The 26,932-nt window shown below is 29.0% G+C and overlaps 1 protein-coding gene across 1 annotated transcript in view; it reads left to right on the top strand.

Annotated features, from left to right (window-relative positions):
* The window catches only part of LOC111617680 (dynein heavy chain 7, axonemal-like), a 168,383-nt gene that overhangs the window by 11,080 nt on the left and 130,371 nt on the right, over window positions 1-26,932 (top strand). The window contains exons 4-13 of the mRNA XM_023358964.1: window positions 2,739-3,022; window positions 4,221-4,356; window positions 5,507-5,770; window positions 5,853-6,001; window positions 7,554-7,685; window positions 12,144-13,164; window positions 16,644-16,750; window positions 20,055-20,253; window positions 24,024-24,164; window positions 25,096-25,308. Coding sequence (XP_023214732.1) covers window positions 2,739-3,022; window positions 4,221-4,356; window positions 5,507-5,770; window positions 5,853-6,001; window positions 7,554-7,685; window positions 12,144-13,164; window positions 16,644-16,750; window positions 20,055-20,253; window positions 24,024-24,164; window positions 25,096-25,308 — 2,646 coding nt within the window. The remainder of the gene's footprint in view (window positions 1-2,738; window positions 3,023-4,220; window positions 4,357-5,506; window positions 5,771-5,852; window positions 6,002-7,553; window positions 7,686-12,143; window positions 13,165-16,643; window positions 16,751-20,054; window positions 20,254-24,023; window positions 24,165-25,095; window positions 25,309-26,932) is intronic.

Raw genomic sequence — 26,932 nt, 5'->3', positions numbered from 1 at the left:
AAATTAATTTTAATTATATACTTCAAAAGCAAAATCTTAAAGTGATGAAACAATTGTTTGTTTTAAAATAGAATATTATTTATATAATAGTTTTTAATAAAATTCCATATTATACAAATAAACCTAAAGAACAAATCTACTGTTTAAATTTCTTGTCCACCGAAACAAAAAATTAAGATCTAGATTGAGAACATATATTTAATTGCTAGCTTAATTATTTAGAGCATTCATAATATTAGCAAAGGACAATTTTGGATTTCACTCATATTCAAGCACAATTTTTCTATTCAGATTATCACGTTTTCTTCTAAATAATATGTAGTTTAGACATTTATATTTATCTTTCAGATAATATCTGACTAATAACAGTATAAATTTCTAGTTAAAGTTTTAAGTTATGTGAAGGAAATAATAATAATTCATTGATGTTTAAAAAATTTTCATTTATTAAAAATATTTAGTAATACAGGCATAACTCACTTTAAAGTGCTTTGTTAATATTGCAGTTTTCAATTATATTCATATTTCCTATTTTTGCAATTGTCTTGCTATGGGGATTTTTATTTATTATTTTTACTACTATATTTTTTAGGCCTAGATCTATTGTGCATTTAATAAATGGTGATATATATTTTTAGGATTTTATATACATTAGCCAAATGAAAAGAAGGCTGTGTTTTGCTTTAAAGTGATATTCACTTTACAATGGTGGTCTAGGATTTAATCAGCCTTATTAGTGAGACATACCTGTAACATAAATATAATTTAAACATTTAAATCATTTTAAATGGAAAAATTAAAAGGAAAAATTGATTACCTTTTTTTATTTACTGATAGAAGATGTTAAAGAGTATAAATTATTCAATGTATGTTATATTTTTTCATACTTATTTAATGTACTTTGGCAATAGTGGAATCCCTTCTTTCAGTTAGTTTGTTAAATTGAGGGCCTATTGTAATATTAATAATAATAAATTAACAAATATTTTTAAATAAATGAAAATGTTTTTAATAGTTGTGAAATGTTAATTTAGTTCATAATGGGCTATGGACAAAGAATTAATACACCCTTGTAAACCAAAATACAATAAATTTATTAAAATCAATAAAACACATTCAAAAATACTCCACAGGACCCAGGATATCAGCCAGTGGGGATTTCAACTATATGATTAAACAATAATGCACCCCAATCATTCATCTGGGACTGAAATCAATAACTGCAAGTAACAAACTGAAACTCAACCATTTTACTAATATAATTAAGCTTATCTTACATATTCATACTAAACTAAAATGAAATATTACTACCAAACTTATAGCTAGTACAGAATCAACTGGTACCGGGAGATGACAGCTTACACAATACTGTGAGAACAGTTCTGGACAACAATGGATAGAAGCATTCTCTGTTCAGAGAAGTATTAGAACCAGAAAAGACAGTCCAGATCTTTGATACCCAGCAGAAAGGTAGAATCTTCTTGCCGATTTGACTTATTTAGTCTTTGATAGTGATTCTTTGTCTTTATTCTCTATACGTCTGCTATGGCTCCAAAGACCATAATGCCATGTGCTTTTCTACAATGACCTTTTTCTCTGGTCCATGGAATTCTTCTCTTCCTGAGAGAAGGAACTTGCATCCAACCTGGCTTCTCTCTTGTTCCAATACCCTCTCTCCTCGAGCACCCAATCAAAAGTGTCTTGTCTTTTTATCTCTGTTTTCCAGGGCTACTTCAAAACTCATTCAATCAGTCCTTTACAATCAGACAGAAAAAGGGGGGACAACCCCAGAGTTGCAGTTATACAAAGAAACATGAACAAACAATCCATTCCAAGACCAAAAATACAGGTGTAGACAATAAGGAAACATGCATAAAGAAAAATAAATATACAAGGCATACTGCCACATAGTTAGTTAAAAATCTAATTGTTTTTCTGTTTTAAAATATTAAAACATTAAATTATTAATATATGCATACCATTACTTTAAATAAGAAAGCTTTCTTTTCTAAATCTACATATATAGTATTTTAAAAATGTGAAAATCTATAAATGTTTATATTTGATTCAGTCAAATGAAACTTGGCCAAGCAGAAAAACAGAACAGGAATACAAGTGCATGTTTTAATAGTCTCCAAAATGGTTTAGACATGTGTTCCACTGCACAAGTAGTGAATGAATTCTAGTTTCTGTGTGTGGACATGCATTAATCATGAAGGAACATAACTTCAGTTAGCAATCCTGGATGCTTGCTCTTTAGAGTTTGTTAGGGTTCTGGTGAATCAATTAGCATTGACTATCTTCTTTTGTTCTAGAAAGTTGATTAGCAACACACTGTGATGATGAAAAAGATTGTGCACATCACTTTTCTAGCCAGCTGGGTTTTATTTGCCTGCACCAAATACACTTAACTAACTTGAATATATATTAAGTCAATTTTATTTTAATACATTTAATTATTAGTTTTAATTGATATTGCATTATGAAAATACTTTAAATAATATTGTTAAAAGAAATATATAAAACATGTAATATTGGAAATAGTAAAGACAGTTGGTTAAAAATATCTATTCTGTAACTGGATAAACTTCACATTTTAATAAAAATCATCTCAAACACTTATAATAGTTTTTAAAAAATATGGGAAATATAAATAAAAATTATTTATATTTGGAAGAATTTAGCCATTTTAAATATTTAAAATTTGATGAAAAATATTGAGTAATTTTTTATTATAGGAACAAAAGATAAACTTTACTGAAGAATTGGATTTATATAGTAAACAAATCAAGGAATTAGTATTTCAAAATAAAATTGAAGAAATAGATCAATATTTAAAAAGAGCTCAAATATTACATGATCAGTTGCAAAATGCTGCAGATATTATTCTTCATATTAACAAAGAAGAAGAAGCATATGACTTAGAAGTTACAAATTATCCTATTCGACAAACATTATTGAAACAATTAGATCCATATTTAAAATTATATGAAGTAGCTGTGGACTTCTATACAAAATTTAAGTAAGTATGTATGATGATATATGTATAAATTTGATAAATTTAATTGACTTTATGACTTTTGACTTTTCAAGATCAAGCCAAAGCTCACATACCACCTAGCATATGTCGATGTACCAGCAATAGCATGAGTACCACAATTTAAATTCACAGGAGTACATTTTTAAAAATATATGATAATTTCAAAAGTTATGAGCATATGTATTTATATGTTTTGAAAGATAAAAATGTAATAAAAGTGCAACATCTCATGAGCTAACTAATTTCTGTTCCTTTGTTGTTTTAGTTATTTAACAAATATTTAAAGAGATGCCCATTTTTATCTAAACATTTCAGTAATTGAGTAACAAAGTTTTTTTGAACAGACAGTAATATGTTTGGTTTTATTGTAGCACTTGCTTTGCTTAATCTTTGCTTCATATCTTGATTGATTATTGAAACAAAACTTGATCTTGTATAAAATGCCATGGGAAATATTGGTGTCAGGTCCAGTGATGTCAATAGATGGCTATGAAATTGGTCCTCCACATCCAATCCATCATTTTGCAAACATCTATTTAATTCACTTTAGAAATTAATTCAAAAATGAGTACTGCTTTTTAACCACATTAAGAATTGATTAAAAATGAATCATTAACAATTTTGAAATCTGTTTCAATTAATTAACTCATAAAAAAGTAGCATTATTATTAGACTGTTATCTTTCAAAATGTACAATACATATCATAATTTTTAAAATTATCATTTTTTGAAAAAAATGTTTTTAAAAAAAATTTATTTTTAAGCAGAATCTATAAATTTTTTTTAAATAAATTGGAATAGTTTGAAACTACAAATGGTTTTTCATTTGTAGTTTCAAAATTGACTCCTGTCCCATCCAGAAGGGAGTATTTTTATGGCATTAAAAAGATTCTTCAAAAATATTAAACTTTTATTCTTATCAATATTTTTATTGGAAACATATTTTTACAAGTATTGACTTCTAACATCTTATGTGAAACACCCTGTATACAGTCTATTGTTAATAATTATTACGTTTAATGATTGTCTTATTATTTGTTTTTCTGTTATGTGTGCACATCATATTAGTAGCATATTATTAAATTGGAAATTTTGAATGATACATTTTATGCATTAGTTTAAATTTCAAAAAAATTGGAAAGAATTTTTGTATATAAACTAAATTAAAATTGTATTTCAGGATTTGGACACAAGGTCCAATGAAGAATGTTGATGCTGAATTAATAGAACATGATATTAGTTCTATTTTACGAACATTGTTCAAATTGGAAAGAACATTTTCAGATGTTCCAGATCCTTTAAAAATTATAATGAAGGTAATTGTTTTAAAATTTTAAGTTTTTTATGTCATTTACTGTAATACTTCTTTAAAACTTTATAGAATATAGAAAATTATAATTGGGATAAAGCTAAATAAATTTTCTGAAAATATGTTGTTCACTTTTTAAATTAAGAAAAACATGTAATTAATAGTTTCAACAATCACATGAAAAAATTTATGATATACTTTATTATTTCATATAATAAAACTTAATAGTTTTTATAAGTTAAGATAATTTTCAAACTGTTTTAATTTTTTATATCAACTATTCATTTTTAATTATATGCATACCAAAAACCAAAAACTATGTGTATATATATATATATACACAACATATACACATAGTATATATATATATATATATATATACACACACATAGTTTTTGGTTTTTGGTATATATATATAAAACTATGTATATTAAAACAGTTGAAAAGTATCTTAACTTATTATATATATATATATATTATCATAAAAATTATTATATACAGTGGAATCTTCTTATTATGATCATTTTGGAGCATGCTACAATGATATGTAATAATAATTAATTACATTAGGATAAGTAAATAAAGATTGCAATTAGTGGAAATTCTGATTTTATTGATTTAAATTCTAATCTTATTCAGATTGAAAGGACATGCTAAACCAATTAAAAAATGCATAACTTCAAAATAAGATCATAAAATTTAATAAATCTTCAATGCATAACTTGAAGATTTATTAAATTTTAATACAGTTATTATTAGTAATTAATAGTAATTCATGAGGAAGTTTTTTGATTCAAGTTTGACTGTTGCTTTTTTACAGTATTTGCTTTACCAATAGCAAGTATATTTCAAGTAAGAAAGGCTATTTAAACTATTATACTGCAAACAAATAATGTATAAAACAAAACAGTAGTTAAGACTGATAACAATGATTGCATGTTCCCTATGTTCTCGCAAAAAATGTGAAAAACTTTACTAACGTATATTTTAACTTGTATGTTTAAAGACTTGTTAACATTAGACAACTGACAACAATATCTGCAATTACAATAAGTTGATTTTACTATATTTATTATATTTGAATTGATTACAAAAGATAATTTTAATAATAACTACTTTTTCTTATTTATTTCATGTTAATAATAATTTATTTTCAGGTTAAAGCTGATATTGATGAATTCAGAAAACATATGCCATTAATTCAAACTATATGCAATCCTGGTCTTAAGGATAGACATTGGGAAGAAATGTCAAATTTAATTGGATTTGAATTAAAACATACTGAAGAAACTACTTTAGATGATATGTTCGAATATCACATTGAAGAATACATTCCACACATTGCTGGAATTAGTGATGTTGCCACCAAAGAATATAATCTTGAGAAATCTTATTTAAAAATGAAACAAGAGTGGGAAAATGTAAGAATTAGTAATAAATTATTTATAATATAACTAAAAGGAAATTTATAGATCCATTTCATGTTTTCAAAAATCTTTTCAGACAAGATTTATTTTAGGTATACATGGAGATACAGAAACAAATATTTTATTATCTGTTGATGATATACAGCAGATGCTTGATGATCAAATTGTGAAAACTGGGACTATGATTTCATCTCCTTACATAAAACCATTTGAAAATGATATCAAGTCAGTTATTTTTTAACTATATTAATAATATTTTTAGTTGTTTATTATTTGTTTGTAGTGCATATTTAATGTTTATGAAGTTAAGAAGAATTAGACATAACAGAGTAACTTGGCTCAAATTGAATAAGAATATTTATATCTATAATATGTATTTTTTAGACACAAAATGAGCTAAAAACTAATAAACCATCAGATATAAAATATTCAATAATATTGATTTTAGAATTAGATTTTATTAAAATAATATTGTTGTTAAATTTTTTCTGTTTTAAAGAGTACTTGATTATTTTTATTGAAGTCTTTTTAAATTATAAATAATGTTGAGGATTATTGTTTTGAAACTATAGAAATTTTTTGGTTTTTTATTTTTCAAAGAATTAACAACTTAATATTGTCATAAATTATTGAATACATTAAATCTCTCCAAATAAAAATTTGTGATTTATGAGTATCAAAAGTCGTTACTAATATAAAACAAATCTTTTTATGATGAAATTTATGATAAAAATAATATATGATATAAATTAACTGTTATACAATAGAATCTGTTTAATGAAATTACAATTTGGTTATAGTTATCATTATCTTAGATTAAACAGACATTTTTAGGCTCTCTTTTGACAAAAAATAATAATAATTAATGAATGAATACTTAATATTTATATTTAAGTACAAATATTTAAAACAAACATTTTCAATTCACTTTATAGCTCATCCTTAGATGTGTTATAAGATATTCAAACTGTGGAACATAAAAAATTTAGCATACAAATTTCTAATGTCTGACAATTTAAATGCTCAAAATATAGTCCAATAAAGAAGATATGTACTAGCCACTGTGGTTACTTAGATGAATTACTTAATGCACTTTTAACAGTGGATTTTAAAAAGAAAAAGAGTACTAAGGTTTTTGACCCAGTTAATGAGCCAGTGTAGTGTACTGTACATCATCCTGACCATAAATGAAGAGACATATCAATGCAGCATATATTAGATACAGTTCCCATTCCATCAATCAGTCACTTAGCATAAAGGAGAGTAGGAACACTATAGTTTTGTCTTCCTGTGCACAACTTCCTGGCACAGAGGTAGATTGGCTGACAGTTAAAATTATCCAAACTGTCTCTTACCCTTTACATGTCAACATTGTCGTTAAATTTATAATCACTCTGTTATCGACAAGTGCATAAACAGCAGGGACAAGGACACCCTTTTTTCCTACTTGTCAATATCTTTCCACTTTTTCACATTAACTATTTCCATCATAGCCATCTCCCTGCTCTTTTATTGTATCAGAAACTATCCCTTTGTCTTTCCTTCTAACACTAGCACTCTTGGCTTGAAAACATTACTCATAGTTTATACATAAGTTTGTTTTTACTGCTAAGGTGTATATTTTATGAGTTTTTGTTACCAGTGAATAACATTGTTTTCATATGTTTTCATCCTTATCAGCTTCAATATCCTGAAGTTTCAAAATGGTTACAATAAGCAGATTCTATTATTATTGAGTATTTTTCAACACAATACACTTATCAATATTTATTTTTAGGTCTTGGGAAATTCAGCTACAATTACTTCAAGAAATTATTGATGAATGGTTAAAATTACAGCACACTTGGATGTATTTGGAATCTATATTTAGTTCTCCAGATATTATGGCACAAATGCCTGAAGAAGGAAGGTAGTAAAATTTTATCTGTAAGCTTAATAATTTTATATATTTAAACTATAATTTAATCTAATAATAAATTAATTTATTTATTATTAGATTAATATAATACATTATTATACTAATTTATTATATAATAATTTTGATTACTGTAGTTAACATTTCAATTGAAATTTATCTACTTAATTTAATTTCTTACTATTGTTTGATGTAAAATAATTTCTAAGTAGCACATCTTCAAAATAATATCTACAGTATAAGATATCATTAGATACTAAAATATTATTTTTGTATGTTTAGCTTATCAATTCATATTCATGATATTATTTGTTTTTAAATTGAAAAGTAATTTGGTTTATATATAATATATATAATTTAGTAGGCTTACAATAGTATCACATTTTATTATTACAAAGTAGATGGTACAAAGATCAATGTAGTGTAAGGATTCCATCTAATGGTGCATTGTCTGTCTACTCATGCCTTGGCACAGTATAGACTTTCCTATCTTGCAGTAAAAGACAGGAATACTTGCCTTTCTTACCATCTGTCAGGATGATGTGAGATATGGGGTAGTGAGACTGAACACAGACACACTGACATAGATTTATTATACAATTTACATTTAATGAATCAACAAATAGATTCTTATAGTACAAGGTTGAGATTTGAAATGTTTACAAGAGTAGTCAAAAAAGATGAGAAGGTGCTGACCAGATTAGAGTTGACAAGACCTTGGCAAGTGATCGGCTGTCTTGATGGGATTGATACAGATGAAACAATGGAGAGATGCCTGGTGGTCCTCCATCGGTGAGATCTTTTTTTTGTCACCAGGTTCCTTGGAAAGACATTGATGAAGGATAGATTTGTACTTTGGTTGCACGTTGAAGTTGAAGAAGGTCGGAAAGTTTTTGGGCAGAGACTGACTCATCAGATGGGTGAGTCTGCTGTCTGCTGAAGAAAGAAGATGAAGGTCACCAGAAGAAACGGATGTCAGCTAACCTGTGTCCTTGAGGACACGGGCTTTTATACAATTTTTGTTTGAAATTCCAATTTTTGGTTGATCTGAACTGTTCCCCATTGGGCCCTGAGCTGTTACCAGGGGTGCAATTCAGGTTGTGGAGTGCCAACCACTTCTTTCTTCCCCAATAGGGATCTGCTATCTCTGAAGGGTTGGGTTAGGTTCTTTCTTGAATAATTGTCTTGTAATTTATAGAAAATGTATTATTCTTCCCTTTCAAAGAGGATGCAACCATACATACATGATCCTGGCTGCTCCCTGTCCAAGGTTGCACTTTCTTTTTCACTTTTGACTCAGTGTTGGGTGACTGCAAAAACTTGGATCTATGTTACTCCCTCTCTCTCTCTCAGGTGATCTACAACTGGGAATATGACAATTAAATTTTGCAGCACCCAATTTCTTCACTTCCCCAGTTTTGTGAAAATGATATATCATCCATTTATTGATGTTGGTTCAACAGTGTCTCCCATATCTTCAGGTGAGTTCCTGGCCTCACAGTAGTGGTATTACTGCAGTGAGAAAAAATTGCACTGCATAGTTTGCTTGCATTGTAAAAATTCCTGAATTATTTTTAAAACATGCATGAAATAGCAGAAAAACATCACTAAGCAACTCTTCACTTGGATTTTTAGTTTAGGGAGATCTGTTTATCATAAGCATTCCTAAATTTTGCTGTCTAGCAGTAATGACAACATTAGGTAAGCAAACAAAGTAAAAGAAAAGTGCCATTGAAAAGCAAAACATAATTGCTGCTGGTTATATGTGCTCCATGTAGTGTCTGCTGAAAAATCTTCATTCAATTTAGGTGTCAAAAATGAGTACATAGTTACACTTGTAAATCAACTTTAAGTTTCTGTAAAATCAAACTTGTAGTTTTATGAAATTGTAAAATTTTTAACATCTATGCATTTGATAAGAAGGGGAAAGGAGCTATCCCTAGTTGGGATACTTTCTTTTCTGCATAGTCAGGGATATGAAAGATAATAATTACACCCTGGCTATATTTCATATGTATGCATTAAAAGTAAAATTGTTATAATCATAAATAATAGTATAAAAGTATCAAATTAATCATTATGCCAGTTAACCTGATAAAAGAGTTAACAGTCATTAACATAGTAAACTAATAATAAAGAATAATTAAATCAACTAACTTGATAATTTGATAAGTTTGATAATTAGAGAATTTGATAAGTTATTTGATTTATTGAAATCATTATTTAATGAACTTAAAAAATGTTAATGCAGTATACACTATTAAATGTTTTTTAAATTAATTGGCATAATGTTTTAGTTGAAATTTTTCTAAGTTCTACTAATGAATTGATATTTAATTAACTCCTTATAATTTTGATATCATCTGTAAGAAAATACTGATAAATTATCACATAAATGCATTTATTGTTTATTGTCTGTTGAATACTTTTCTGAAAATGACAATGCACTTGTTAGAAGTAATATGAAAATTTAAAAAATGTTATTTTAAAATGTCATATTAGTTTTTCTTTCATATCATTCCTCAATTTGTATTATGTTACAAAATATTTTATGGATTATTGATTGGAATATTTAAAATAAAAAAAACTTAAATAATTTAAAACATTTGGTCAGACTTTTTTTTAACTAAAAAACAAATCAAGCATTAAAAATTCAAAAACTTTGGAAATTTTACAAGTTAATCATTTTTAATTGTTTTAAAATATGCTGTAAAAAAGTATTTTTAGTTCTTGACACTTGTCATTTACTAAAGAATTACAAAATTAAATGTATTGATAAACTTTATAACAGTGAATTGTTCTCTTATATAAATTTTTCATATTTCTGTAGAAGTATAACAATAATTTGCATATTTTGAGTATATAAATATATATTTTAAAAACATTTTCTGATTGATAATTAAAATTGGTCATTATTTAAAGTGTACTAATACTTTTAACACAATAAAAGTTCTTAATTACTTTAACTGCATTTCTTTCTTTATTTAAAGGACACTAAATGAGTTTAACCCATTTAATCCCAATAAATTTGTTANGGCGTACTGTAGTGGGGGCGGCAGGGGTGGCCCACCCCGGGCGGCAAAATTTCACAATAAATAATAATAATATCTTGTAAAAATTTGAAACATCCTAATCCATACTTGCTTCACGCCTATGATAGTGCTATCGTCTGGACAGTCCAGGAATTGGTAATTTTTTTCATCTGAGGAAATCCTGCGAAACATGTTGACCTTTTGTTTTTTTTTGCTTGTATGATTCATTCATGCTTATATACACTACTAATATCCAATAGAACTATTTTAAACAGATCGCTGCACTACCACCAAATTCTTCATTGACAAAACTGAAGTTTTGGTCTTTTAAATTGAAATACCTAAATAAGGGGGACCGAAATTTTCCTCCACCTCGGGCGGCTGACACCCATGGTACGCCACTGGAAGTAAGTCTTCTCATCTTCAGAGTTTAATACATTGCTGTATACAACAAGAGAGAACGCTTATAGTTAATAATATTCCTAATAGTAACTTTTTTATTCTGTAAAAATATGTAAAATTTTAAATTAAATAACTATCTCAAATAACTAATTGGTGTAAGATTTATCAAACTGTAACAGAATCAAGTAATTGAGATCATATAAAAAAAAGACTAATTTTACTTGTGGAATATATATATATTATATACACGTACAGTCGACCCCCCCCAATAACACTGTTGATAATTCCGTTTTATATGAATTCCATATTGTACGAGTCACTTAGATTTTACAAATACATGAACCATTCACAGCATTCACAGTCCGGCACACGTATTTGCAAAATCTAAGCGACTCGTACAACATGGAATTCATATAAAACGGAATTATCAACAGTGTTATAGGGGGGTCGACTGTATTTATATTAAATACAGTCGACCCCCCCTATAACACTGTTGTGGCTATAACCCTATAAAAATGTTGTGGCTATAACCCTATAAAAATGTTGTGGCTATAACCACTCGGCAAAAGATTGCCCACAATCACAATATATTTGTAGCCATTGTACGGATGACCATTCGTTTAATGACTGCCCAAATTACGAAAAAGAACCAGTATGCTATAACTGTGAACACGAAGGATTACATAACGTCATGCATAACGCTAGAGATAGCATATGCCCTCTGCATCAACGCATCAAATCGTATATAGAATCTAGGACCGATTATGGCTCTGATTAACAATAATAGTATACATATTGTGCAAATAAATATTGGCAGAAGCATTTCTGCCACTTCAATTATAAGTAAAAATTTAAACAATTATGACATCGTGTTAATTCAAGAGCCATACTGTGTTAAAAACTCACCAGCTTGTTTACCGACGAATGTCCCAATATTAAGGGGTACGGATTCGTATCCATGGGCTATTTCCCTCATACCTAACAAAAATTACTCTATAATGATTCATACTGATTTCAGTTGTCAACACATAGTAGTAATGGAACTAATGCTTGGTAACAAAAGAATAATAATTTTAAATGTCTATTTCCCTGGGGGAGCTGAATCTGAGAACTTCATAGGTAATTTGCAACAAATTATAAATGCCTTTGCAGGCTCTAGCATTATTATTGCAGGGGATTTTAATGCACATTCTCCTGCTTGGGGAGGGGACGTATTCGATGAACGAGGTGGTTTGTTGGAGGAATTTTTTGGGCGGAATAACTTATATATCCTTAATAACCCCCTTTCCCCTCCTACTTTTACCTCACATAGAGGTGAAAGTTGGATAGACGTGGCTGTCTGTAATGGAGATCTTTATCCTATGATTAACAACTGGAAAGTAGATGAGGAAGACAGTCTTACGGAACACTCAATGATTTCTTTTGATATATTAAATGGTAGCAATAATAGTAATCAACCATATAACGTAAGTTCAAAATATATTATAAAACGTGCAGATTGGTTTGCGATAAAAGAATGTCTAGAAGAGAATTGGAATTCTAATTACTCAGACGATAAAAACATTGTCGTTGATCAAATAAATGAGAATATCGAACTTATAAATAAGGCCTGTAATAATTTTATACCAAAGGGAACCTCCGTCCGAAAAGCAGTACCTTGGTGGACACAAGAACTTGATGACTTACGAAAAAAAACCAGGAAATTAAGAAAATTATATCAACGATGTGGGAACGAACAACTTCGAACAGAACGTAGAAATGAATATCTTGCCAGCCAAAAATCATATAAGGAATTAATTAAAATGGAGAAATTACGTAGTTGGCAAACATTTTGCACCAACACCTCGAGAAATCCATGGGGATACTTAACGAAACTTTGTACCAACAAACTACGGAAAACGACTATTATGACAACATCATTACATAACCGTAATGAACCACGGACTCTTATACAGGAGCTAGCGTCACAATTAGACGCTTTCTGTCCAGAAGATAATCCTAGAGATGATACAGACACTCAAAAATTAACACGCATTGCTGTTAATAGTGTTTATGAGGCGGAAGATATGCCNACTCGTCATAAAACGATAAATAGTTTGTCAAATTTTTATTCATAAAAATGCAGTTTCAACTGCTTTTTATTTTATAAAATCCGTCTTCTTGCGGCACCAGAGGGCCTTTTAAACAATACGTAGTCTGTTAGCGTTGGTCAGTAGTAGTCCAAGTTTAATACGAACGTTTGTTTCTTGAAAATTTGATCGCGATTTAAATACAGTATTTACTTTTAATATTACCGATATGTCATCGAAAAGAAAACGTGTTATATTATCATTAAAAGACAAACTAAAGTATTTGTTTCGATTATCCGGATTTTCCCTTATCCGGACTACCTTCATCCCCAATTAGTCCGAATAATCGAGGTTCTACTGTAATTGTCATTGAAGAGGGTCTAGTAGTGAAGACTGAAATGTATCACATAAGTAAAATTAATTAGTCTTTTATATATATATGTTAAGTGAGTCTATAACAGGGGTTGGCAGTTTATCAAGTGAAGAGCCAAATTGTCATGGAAACAGGATAACAAAAGTACCGGAGAGCCACATATATGTAATATACATATGTATACAATATGGATTTTTAGGGGAAAAAGTTCAAGATTCTTTATTTAAAAATTTAATTAGAATGGTGTCCATGCATCGCTTTTGATAGCTTTACTATATCTGGCAAATAACTACTTATTTTTAATTGAATACATGATTGTAAATTTTCATCCATTATTCTGTTTCTAAGTTTATTTTTTATTTGGTTCATAGTTGAGAATGTTTGTTTGAATATGTATGTAGAGCCAAAGATTGTGAGAATACCAAAAGCTAGTTTTTTTAACCCATTATATGTCAGGCAAACTATTCCATGTATCATATATTATTGTTTCTATTTTAGGCAGTTGTTTTATAGCTATCCACTTGTGCTGAGAAATTAAATGAGATTTCTCTCTTTTGAGTTCTTCCAAGCGGTTGGTCGGATCTGTGAATTTGATCCTCCACAGTTCCCTGCTTTTTAAATCTATTAACTGCATCTGGAGGATCTGTGTCAAAAGGTGTTAAGTTCATTGACATTTATTTTGTGAGGATGTACGATGAAAGCTAGTGTAGCTTTATTTGCTCTGAATTGTTGAAAACGTTCACCAAAACTGTTCTTCATTTTTCCTAAATGGTGCCTCTAGTGGCCGTCTTTGACATAACATTACATGGATCAATGCGTTCAATGGGTTATATACATAGATATGCTTCAAATGCTACCACTCGCATGCGACTCATATTGATCAATGCGAGTGTGGTCATGTGCAGATGGGCTAAAGAGTGGTAGAGAGTATGCTGTACGAGTCGAAGTTTGTTCAGCGGCTCTATCTCATAAACTTATAAGTTATAAGGCTGCTTGAGATGAGGTGAAGTTAGAGTTTATGTTCGAATAGCCGCAAACATCTATGCAAAGAGCCGCATGCTGCTCGCAAGCCGCTCCTGTTGACCCCTGGTCTATAGTATTTTTTAACACTGATTCCACTTGATGAGAATTGGTAGCCAGGATTCACTCACTATTGTTTTATGACTCTATCTCAAAAGCAATATTTTTGATGATATTATGTCTTGTTTATAAAATCACAGTGCCGTGATGGCTGGATACCTTAGAGCAGTGATTTTCAACCTGAGGGTTGCAAAGCCTTACACGGGGGGTCGTGGATGAAAAAAAAGACAAGGGTTTGTAGGTCCTACACTACAATAAAAAAAACTAGAATTTTAGTGAGAAGACTGTGCCTGTTTATTTTACAATACAATTGGTTTTTCAATCAATATTTAAAGAAAGAAAATTAAATACATAGTTTTTAAAATCACTGATATAGTTTTAATATGGCCCTGAGAGTCGCCAGAATTTTTTAACTTGTAAAGGGGTCGTGTATTCAAGAAGATTGAAGAACACTGCCTTAGAGGTATGAAGGAGTACATGTCAGGAGTTGCAATTTGGCACAGAGTTATTTGATGCCCAAATCATGTGCACATAAAAAAACCAGACTTGTAGGTAGTCAGGGGGTTGAGAACTGAGTCAAAATAAAATACAAAATGGCATCACTCTTTCTACAAACAGGCACTAGTGCGAGATTTGCGCATGCATTGCTCGTTGGGAAGTTTGAAATGCAAACATTGTAAAATTAAATTATGACAAATGAATCTTTGTAAAAACCCATTTACCTGTCCTGTGTTATTTCCGACATATCTCTGGTTGCAACATGCTGACCTTGACAGTTGACCGAGATATCTTGTTTCAGCATCAGAACATTTTTGAAACTACATGGCACTAGTCTTTATAATTTTATATTAAAACCAACTTCCAGAATATAATTTTTTTTTGTTTTTACATTTATTAATATATTTATTTTGTTTGTGAAAAATAAAAGAATAATTTCAGATGATTATTTTTTTCAAAAATGAGAAATTTTCATTAGTCATCGACAAAAATTCAACCAAGGGTGGCACGCAATGGGGAGAAATTTCAGCATTGGATAGGTTAATTTCACCGAAAATGCCTCATGGATGACCTTGCGGTCATGGTCATGGCCATAGCCAAGACCAGCAATCTTTGATCACTCTCAAAACCAGCGATACCAAAGAAGATTGGTGAATGAGAATGGGACCCGCCATGAGTGTCAAAGTGATCCCATTTAGTAGTGAGTCTCCGAGACATAGTCTTATCCCAAAAATGGCCTTGCCATTTTACTTGTTATGTATATTATTTACTAATTCCAATATTCTAAAGGTTTTATTATTTTCTCACCAAATATAACAAAACAGTCATCTATGTACCTATTCAAGAAAACTATACTATTAATATTAACTATTGCTTGATCTATTGATAACATTGTTAACTCAGCCAATTTTGGGCCTAAACATGAAACCATTGAGATTTTGTCTTTTTGTTTATAAAATTGTTCATCAAAAGCAAAATAATTATTATTTAAAACAAACATAATTAACTGTAACCATTTTTTTTGTAAATTTACTTCCCACAATGTTTTATTTATCATCACTTTTGTGATAGAGGAATACATATTTTTAATATCAAAAGAAGCCATTTTATAATTTGGGTAAAAATTAACATTACTAATATTGCATAAAAATTTTTCAATACTATTAACACTTAATTCAGAATCTCTACCCATTGGTTATTTGAAATAATTATTTAATTTAATTTATTAGAGACAAGAGCTTACAACTATGTAAAATTTACTTAAATATGATTAAAATCTTATTTTAAAATATTTGACTGTATAATTGACTTGTATAATCAAGTAATTAAAAATATTATATTAAATAAATGGAATTATTTGTATTTATATATTTAATATTATTGTGTACTTGTTTATGTATTACATGATTATATTAATATATTAGAGATATTAATGCATATCAAATGATTAAATTTTTCAAATTAACTGTTAATAGTATATTTCATGCAACTTTTATAGGGCTTGAGTGGATATTTAGAAAAGAAACGCTTATTCTTTCCTAGATTTTTTTTCTTATCAAATGATGAGTTACTAGAAATATTATCGGAAACAAAAGATCCTCTGAGGTAATTTTTATTACAGAATTATTAAATATACTTAGAATTATTTATTAATTTAATGACCCCCTGTAACAGGCTATAGCCTTATATATAAATAAAACTTTGTTTGATTGATTATTAATTTAATGAATACTTACTTAAAATGAATCATATGACTGGACTCTGAATTATTTATATTAACTGTAAATGAGAATTTGAAAAATAAAATATATATTTGCACTGGAAATGAAAAATATTAAGGTGCATATAGTCTGTGTATGTATTTTTTTTGTCTTCCTTCAAAATTTTACATTTGTTCTTTAAGGTTCTGGTCACTGTTGTCAATGGCAGATTGTGACTCCTAGCAATGTCTGTTGGCTTACTATTTTTGACCTCTCATAAGATGTTGATTTGGATAACAGAACACTGACTATGAACATTTTATTTAATCATCACCTGCCTAAGTATCCATAATGAAATGTTAATATACTTATCTTCTTTGATTGTTTCCATTATTAGTTTCTGTGGATTTTTTAAAGCTTAAAATTTTTGGCTTTTTTTTTCAGTAACTTACATCACATACATAGAATATTAGGAAATACAGTAATTTTCATTTGTTTGAACCTTCTGTTTTTTTTGCTCTCTAATTAATAACTTGTTTCAATTTATTTAAATTTGTTTTGTTTAATTTATTTAATAAACTTCATTTCTGTTCATACAAACATCAATTACTGCTGTGTGGGTAACACAATATAATTATGATATCAATATGTCTGTATGCTAATAAGTTCTCATACAAAATTTGCCTTAGTTTTTTATTCCTGTGACATCTTCATTCATTTAAATTTTCATATGTGTTCTATTAGCTTTACAGATGTTTTTAAAATTTTATGTAAGGTAAGTTGCAGTCATGTAGTTCCTCTATGGCTAATAGAACAAAGAAAATATAAGGCAGTTCTGCAGATTTTTCTTCAAGGAATAAATAAATCTGAAACTTGAAAATATTAAAGAAACTTGATATACTATACTATTAAGAGATACAAGAAAACTAACAGTATTGAGACCTACTGAGAAGTGGTTATTTGAGAGATAAAGGACTACAAATGTTTAAGGATTTGAATAGCTGAATGAGAAATCCTTGCCAGTGCTAGAGAAAGATGGCCTTACAGATGAATGTCTCAAGACAAATAGTCATCTAATACTGAAAAAACCTCAAGCTTAATGCTTTAAAGCATGGTACCTACCATATGTTGACACAGACTCAAAAGAAGAAAAAACTGATTCATTGTCAATGCTTTTTACAGGGGTATGGAGATGATGATGTCAAAAAATATTCTCTTCACAGATGAAAAATTTTTTTACATTGGAGGAAAAATTTAACAAGCAAAATCATTGTATCTATACTAAATCAGTGCCAAAGGTATCTATTTGCATGTCTAGAAGTCTGAAAAGACATAATCCTGGAAGTGTGATGGTCTGGGCAGGGATCATTTGGCAAAAAAAGTGGTATTTTGTATCAACAGAGGTTTAAGTGAGTATCAGAAACCACAAGATAGAGATTCTCCAATTAGTGGTAGAACAGAACTCTGTTTAAAAATCAGTCTTGAACCTTTCAGAAAGATTCAGCTCTTCCCAAAGTGTCAATATTACACAGGATTGGTTAAAATAAAAAATTTCAGATTTCTTTTTTTAGGAAAAATGACATTTTTACTACGTCACATAGACCTGAACCTGATAGATTACTCCATATGGTCAAAATTTCAGCTGAAGATCTATGCTAAGCCCCACACAAGTGTTGAGGCTCTCAAGAAATATCTTTTTCAAGAGTGGTCTTGGAGAAGGGATTTCTCAAGAATAGTAAGTGCTGTCTTTCCCATGGAAAGCATCCATCCTGCCATAGAAGAATTGACACCAAGAATAAAGGCCTGTATCAAAGCATGTGGTGAATATTTTAACACTATAAAATATATGTTATCTACCTTATTACCTATTCGTTATAAAAAATGTGTTTGTTATAATATTACATTTTAATAAACTTGAATTGTAGACATTTATATTTATATCAGAACTTATTAGCATATCCTACTGATATGAATTATATATTATCATTCTATACATATAATATATAATTCATATCAGTAAGATAAAAAAATTGCTAGATTATACGATTAAAAATCCATATATTTATTGTTTTACACTACTATTCATAATGTATTGTGAAACTCATAACACATGAATAATAAGGAACTGATACCACAACAAATGATTTGATTAATCAATAATTTTACTAAACAAACTGTTCAAATGGTTACAAAGTTTGGCAACTACATTCCTTGCTCTTTTGTTCACTAATGGGTAGTTTCATTAAAATTTAGATATATAACTTTAAACCAACAATACAGAAATAACTTATAAACTAAATATGTGATATGCAAATTTGTAACCAACGATATGGAAATAACTTGTGTACTAAATATGCGATATGCATGCATCTAAATCTATTAGGAAGGGAAGTATTAGATGTGAAAGTGAAGAAAGAAGAAAAATTAGGAGGTAAGTCAGTTCCATGGAATAGATTACGCTTGTTGCAATCACCACTTTTTTCACTAACTTGAAAACAAATATCATTCACGAACGATACATGGTTAATATCCATGTCTGATGTGAATCTTCTTGATCTTATCAGTCTGATACAGTCTGAAGAGAATGAATTGAATCAGTTTTGTCCTCCTCGAAAGTTCTGAGCCTTGTCTCTAGACCACAATCGTTTTTCTTCATGCTTGTCCTCTCCAATTGACATGTCTGGGGTGGAGTCCAGTGGTGAGTATCACCAAGACTCAACTCCAAACTGAGGGGAAAAAAAGTTCTTTACTCTTGTTCTTACTTCCTTTTTATATCTTTCTGCAGAGTTTGATCTCCTCCTCTATGCACATGGCTCCTCAGGCCAAACCAGTAGTCAGTCCTCACTGGATTGCTGAAAAAATGTGGTAAAAGACAGATAAAACAGAAAGACAGAATAATAGAATGCACAGGGAATGCAAGGTAAAAAAAGAAGCAATAGGAAAGGGAAAATTTTAAGAAGAGAAGGAAAGAATGAGGGAAAAAAATAATAATAATTAGTACTGTAGCACTACAGTATTATCAATAATAAAGGGAGTTATGTGATGCTATATCAGACTTTTTCTCAAAGAAGGGAAGTAATCAAAACTGAAATATTTTAGGTATTTGTTAGGAAGATAAAGCATTTAAAAATATAGCTACTATTTAAAATGTACAAAAATATTATATATATTTATAAACAATATATATATGAAGTAAATATTTTTTTCAGAGTTCAACCACATTTAAAGAAATGCTTTGAAGGTATTGCAGAATTGGTATTTACAGATGATATGATGATTACAGATATGATCAGTTCCGAAAATGAAAAAGTATCACTTTTGGAAAAAATAATCCCAGAAAATGCTCATGGTCAAGTAGAAAAATGGTTATTGGAACTTGAAAAATTAATGAAGATTAGTATTCATAAAGTAATATTTTTATAATTTTTATGTTTGCTGGCAATAAATTTAATTTTAATTCTGTTATTTTCATTTTTTTGTCTTTATTAAGAACCTTTAAATCAAAGGAAATTATATTAAGAATTTTTCCATTTTATTGAATAGTTGTCTTATTTACCATTACATGAATTATGTTACTTGATAACTGAAAATTTGAATGTATTAATAATTTAATATGTAGTGATAAGAATTTAATATTATGATAATTATATTTAGATACATTGTGTTTTTGTGCATATAATCCACAATGGCATATAATCCATAGAAAAAATGGTAGAACAATTTAAATAAAGTTTTTGCATGACTCACCCATTGTATATACTGTGCTCTCATGCAATACCCCAATTTATAAACCATATTTAGAACCAAGTTCATTACCCCTAAGGAAAGGAAAATGAGAAAGACTGATAAAATTTTATGTGCTGAACATGAATTGGTGGGAGTATGGATGTTATGCACCACCATCGCTTGAGTGTTACAGAGTAATGTCCCTTTGTCATATCAAGAAAAGTGGAGAGCAAATTGAGATGCTCCAGAGTGGCTGGGCTCTAATGGAAACTTTTCAAACCCGTTTTGAAGTAATCACTCAAGGCAGACACCTTTTTATCAAGCATGCTTTAGACAAATTGAACCCAGAAATGATGGATGTTTTGAACCGTTACCCTTTTACTCACTGCATTACGGTCAGTGTTGGACTGGAGGTAATTTTGATACTAAATAAACACCACCCAATGCAATCTCTTCTAGATATTTTGTTTTATCCGCCCCAGAGAACAGCCACTCAGAAAATGAACAAACATGAGAAACAGAATCACCTCAGTCAAAACTTGGGAGCAAAATTGAAATGCAGCACAACCCTCAAACAGTACTGATAAAACACAATTAATGGGGCTAAATGAATTGAAAGGTTGAGATTTATCTCCTTGTACAGTGATTTGCAAAATTGAAGATAGAAAGGTACGGCTGTTTCCCTAATATCAAAAGTTCTTTTTCCCAACTTAGAACAATTGCAGTGAGTCAAAACTAGAGCAGTAGAATTAGTTAGCATTAACAGTCACGTTAGAGAAATGATTAGATAGTTTTAATTAAAATTTAGGATCAGATGATTAGTCTTTTATCATGATTGCCATATAGTGAACCCCAAAATTATTGAACCAAACAATAGGATTTTCGGTAGGGATATTATCGAGATGTACTGTACAATGTAACGATTTTGGTTAGGAACACAACATTAAGCTTTTCCTCAGGGGACACTGTAATCTTTTGGGGTTAGCCAACTTACAAGAGAATGTTAGTAGTCCTGAATTAATGGAAAAAGTCAAAAATAATCATGAACAAAATAGCACAAAGGCACATGTACCATTGAAAGATAATTTAAAATAATCCAGGATAGTGAGGATAAAAACATAAAAAATTCAAAAAAGAAAAATTCACATGAAAATTAATATACAGAAAGAGAAGCAAAAAAATTCAAGATAAGCAGTAGCTAATAACTTGACCAGGGAGAAAGCAACACTTTGGACAATGTTATGTTGTTAGACGAATACATCATTCCCCCATGGTCAAAGGTTATTGTAGAGAGAAAAGTCCACCCACTTGTGACTAATCAGCTAGGAGTAGTTGAACCTTCACCCCTTGAGAGGAAAGAAGTTTTTATTGCTAGTAAAAACACAGACACACAGTAGAGTATTTGTTAGAATTATGAATGTAAAGACACAACTGATAAAAATAAACAAAGGAAGTAAAATGAGAGTATTCTTTAAAGTGGAAGAGGAAATAAAAGAACATGCTGAGTGAAACAAAATAGTGCGATTAAATGAAAATGAACTGATTAGAGCCCAATTTGCAGATTTATTTGATTTAAGAGAAGTAAGGAAAGTCAAGCTGACTCCTTTGTTAGACTTATTATATTATTATTGTTATACTGTTCATGAAAGATGATTTTGATTTAGGATATTGCAATTTAAATGAGCATAAGATAGACACTGGAACAGTCCCCCAGTCTGTTGTGCCCCATACCATATTCCATACACCCAATGGGAAATAATGGATAAATTAGTAGTGGATGTGATTAGAAGTGGGGTTGTAGAAGTTGAACCATCCAGCTCTCTATGGGTCTGCACTTTCATTATTTGTCTGCAAAAGGGATCTTACAGATTTGTGGTGGATTACCACAAATTAGATAAAATCACAAAAATAGACCCATACTCATTGATCCACATTCAGGAGTCATTAAGTTTGCTGGGAAAAGCACAATATTTCACCATGATGCATACTTTAAGCAGTTTTTGGAAATTACCTCTGAGCCCAAACTCCAAGGAGAAGACTGGGTTCAGTACTCCATTGGAGCATTATCAATTCAAGTGGGTCACTATGGGCTTAAATAATGCTCTAGCAACTGTCCAAAAAGTGGCAGATTTAATATTAAGTGGCTTAACAAAATTTGTCTCATCCACATGGATGACATTTTAGTGTTTAGTCCTAATTTTAATTTGCACTTAGAGCGACTAGAATTAGTCCTTCAGCACCTTGTGACAGCTGGATTGAAGTTAAAACCCCAGTAATGCCAGTTATTAAGACAGCAAATAAAATTTTTAGGACATGAAGTGTCGGAAGAGGGTATACGACCCAATCCATCCAAGATAGAATGTGTCAAGAATTTCTCCTTACCACAGAATGAACAAAATGTAAGAGCATTCCTAGGACTAACAGGATATTATAGGCGACATATTTTCAAATATGCAAAATCTTTGAAGCCCCTTTCCTATTTACTAAAGAAAGATATAAAGTTCTACTGGACTGAAGAACACAAAGCGGTGTTTGGTCCAGTAGAATTTTAATCTGTACTTAAACTGTATAACTGACTGTAGAATCAATGACTCAGTTTTCTAAATGTATATCACTGTATAAAGTTTGTCAAACTTTTTGATAAAGACAAAGTTTTTAATATCACTTTTTCTCTAATGCAAAATTGCAGGTACCACAATCCATGATATATGGTATGTGGACTGAACTCTGTTAGCCATTACTTGTGTATCTCAGTCTATCAGTGTATATAGAATTTAAATAAATATGTAGAGTTAGATAATGTGTTAGGTTTCTTTTTGTATCCCAAACCAGCATAATTCCTACTCACCATATACTGGTGAGTCTTGCATATGTTGAATAAAACTAAAAAATATCATATCATTAAAATTAGTTATATATTTTTACAATCAACAAAAGATTTTCAAAAATAAGCGGAAATGATATCAAGTAGCTCATATTAAAGCATTTTATGCTTTTTTTTTATCCAAAAAGTATATGAACTGTGAACTATTTGGCAAAGGGAAGTGTTGCCTTTATTCAAAACATTTCATTACCTGGGAGTACATAGATCATTTCATATTAGGTGGTAAACATGTTTGAAGAATTTAAAACATAAAAGGTTAAAGTAATCCTTTTTCTACATGCCAGTACATACAAATCCTAAAATCATATTTCATTATTATTTATTAAGTGCACAATGGTAATAGGTCTAAAAATAGATGCAAAACTAAAAATATTAAAAAATAAAAAATATTTTGAAAACCAGCTTAAAGGCAAAACAAATTCTAAAAATAAAAAATGTGAATATAATTGAAAAGCACAATATTGGCAAAGCACTTTAAAGTGAGGTATGCCCTGTAGTTTAGTTTTTAATTTTTTAGTATTGTTGTGTGTAATTTATTAATAATTACTTTATTTTTCATATTCTACAGGTTCTTCTTGATGCAACAAATGCTTATGAGAACACTCCAAGAGAAGAATGGGTATTACAATGGCCTGGTCAGGCAGTTATTTGTGTGTCACAAATATTTTGGACAACATTAATCCATTATTCTATCTCAAGTGATATACAGGTAATAATACAACACAATGTAAAATTATTAATTTTCATAAATATGATTTTATTTATATATGAAATTGATTATTTAAATCAGCTATGTTAACTTAAGAACAATATTTTCCTATAAAAACTTACAATTTTCCAATTATTATAATACATTTAAGAAGTTATGAAAAATTACAATGAATATTTAATAATGTGTTGAAACATTCAAAAATATACTGTGGAAATCTAAATTTATTTAAACAAAAAGAATTTATAGTGATTAATAATACTGTGTATCATTACTACTATAAAATTAAACTATATTTTAAATTATATATGAAAATTAAAATTATGTTTTTTACCTCTATAGTTAAAATTAATTCAATGTTTTACAATATTACAATTTATTCGTAATTTTTGATTCAAGTTTTATTGCCATTAACATAGCTACCTGTTTGTGAAGTGACAATCATCCCATACTTTTTAATGCTTTTTTTTATAAAACAGTACAAATAGATAAAGACAGCTTGAAAAAGTTTTCAAATAGTAGTATAATAAAATATTCATCATTAACTAAAAGATAATATTAATATGTGGTATATTCTAAGAAAGCATTATAATACTATTTAAAACCTTATAATATAATTAATTACATAAATAAATTAAAATGGCAATAAAATGTGTTGAAATATAATAAATGTAGCTAAAAAGTAATTTTGAAAAATAGCCAAGACTTGGAAACCCCAGTTAAACACAAAGATACTTGGTCACACATTTCTTTTGGTGCAAGTTATTTGGTTCATCAGATTTTTTAAAATAATCCTACAAAAGAAGTTAAATGTGTTTTAGAATCTGCAATCTACTTAATGTTATTGGGTTCTGTTTCAGTTTTTTTCATAATGTAATTTAGGTGAGTTTAATTATTATTCAATAATCTCTAGTTATTATTTTTATTTCAGGAATTAGAAAATTATATAATAAAACAAAATCAACAGATTGAAAAAATTGTAAAATTAGTTAGAGGAGAATTGACCACTGGAAATAGAATTACACTTGGAGCTTTAGTTGTACTAGATGTACATGCAAAAGATGTTACAGAATTACTTGCAAAAGAAAGAGTTACGAATGAAAAAGACTTCAAATGGTTATGTCAGCTGAGGTATTATTGGGAGGTAATGTCTATTAAAATTAATATTTATATAAAATTTTATTTAGATGTTACTAAATATTATAAGAACTATTCATTTAAACATTTTATTTAAATAACATACTCTCTTTATTCCTGTAGCAATAGTCTGTTCTTATAGATTAAGATAGTGTACTGTGCTGTATAAGCTTTTTGTTTCAAAATTTTGTTTGTCTGCTTTTGCATATTGTCTGTGGACTATATATTGAAACTGATGGTGATAATATAACTCATTCCTCCCAGCAACAGGAGATCCTTGGGGAACCCGTGCCATCTCATGGTATTTTTTGCAGTTTAGAAAATATTTGATAACAAAATAAGGAGAGATTGTGGGAAATCTTTATGTTGTGGAATTTTTGTTTTTCAATCAATTGGAGTTTATTTTCGAGGAAACTTTATGTAATTCTTCAAATTGATACCAATTTCCAATATAAAATTTCAAAATGACAAAATGAAAACTCTGCTATAGCTCTATTGAAATTTCTCAATGATTGCCTGCAGTGGGGATAATCCAAGAGAAGACACAGTAATGGGTGAAAAATTTCTTTTTACAAGTTTAAGTAAACAATAAAAACTTGTTTCATGCAATTTAATTACATGCAGGGAAAAATTAAGTCACAAGCAGTTCAAATAAAAAAATCACATACAAAGAAAAATTTAAGAAATTATGAACAAGTTAAAAATAGATTTCATTTATAATTCCAACATATAGTATTCATATGTGCTGAACATAAAATTTTTACTCACCATAACAACAGCCAGTATTTCAGAGTCCCACTAATAGTTATTCAAGTCCTCCAACAATTGACTGAGTCCCTTATGTCTAATTCTTCTTTTCTTTTTGAATCTGCTTTTTTTCTTATATCTGCATTCTTGAGTCCATCTATCTACTTCCTGTTTTCTCAAATGACTCTTGACTCTATATTTCTTCATTAGTTTTCTAGAAGTTCCCAAGGACTGCCCATATTTCAACATGTTAAAATACATCAGGGCAGTCATGCTTGAGAACAAAGGAGTACATTCAAATATAAAATACAATAAACGATGATCATCAGACCAAACAAATGATTTTTCTGTTTGTTTTTTCTTTTAGGCCTTCCATTTCTAAGAATTGAATGATTAAAAAAGAAAAATTGGCATTGAATAAGCAATTCACTTACAAGAAAACTTGCACATTTAATTTCTTTTTATATGTGCATGTGCAAAAAATGGATAAAGTTAATCTGGATTTTCAATTCACATGCCTACACAGTATAGAGCCACATTATAGCCTACATAAAAATTTAACAGTACTGTATAATTATTAATTAATTAAACAAGTCTATTAATGTCTGTTGCTAATATTCAAAAAATAAATATTAAATAAAAGAAAATAAATGATAAAAAAGTGGATTTCAAGTTTTTTATAATTTATTAGCATTAGAAATAGCATTATTTAATTTAAAGTATTTATTTCCTTTTTCAATAAATTATCACAGTTAATTGTATAATTAGTGTTTATTTTATTTATTATATTTACATTTATCAAAATATTAAGGTCAATAATAATTTAAAATATTAAATTTAATTCTTAATATTAAAATATTTTGTTTTCTTAAAAAACTATTTAT

This window comes from Centruroides sculpturatus, unplaced genomic scaffold (assembly GCF_000671375.1).
Source record: "Centruroides sculpturatus isolate CEXI.00-Female unplaced genomic scaffold, Cexi_2.0 scaffold1464, whole genome shotgun sequence".
NCBI classification, from domain to species: domain Eukaryota; kingdom Metazoa; phylum Arthropoda; class Arachnida; order Scorpiones; family Buthidae; genus Centruroides; species Centruroides sculpturatus.
The sequence above is the reverse complement of the archived record's forward strand: the minus strand, read 5'-3'. Positions and strand labels throughout refer to the sequence as shown.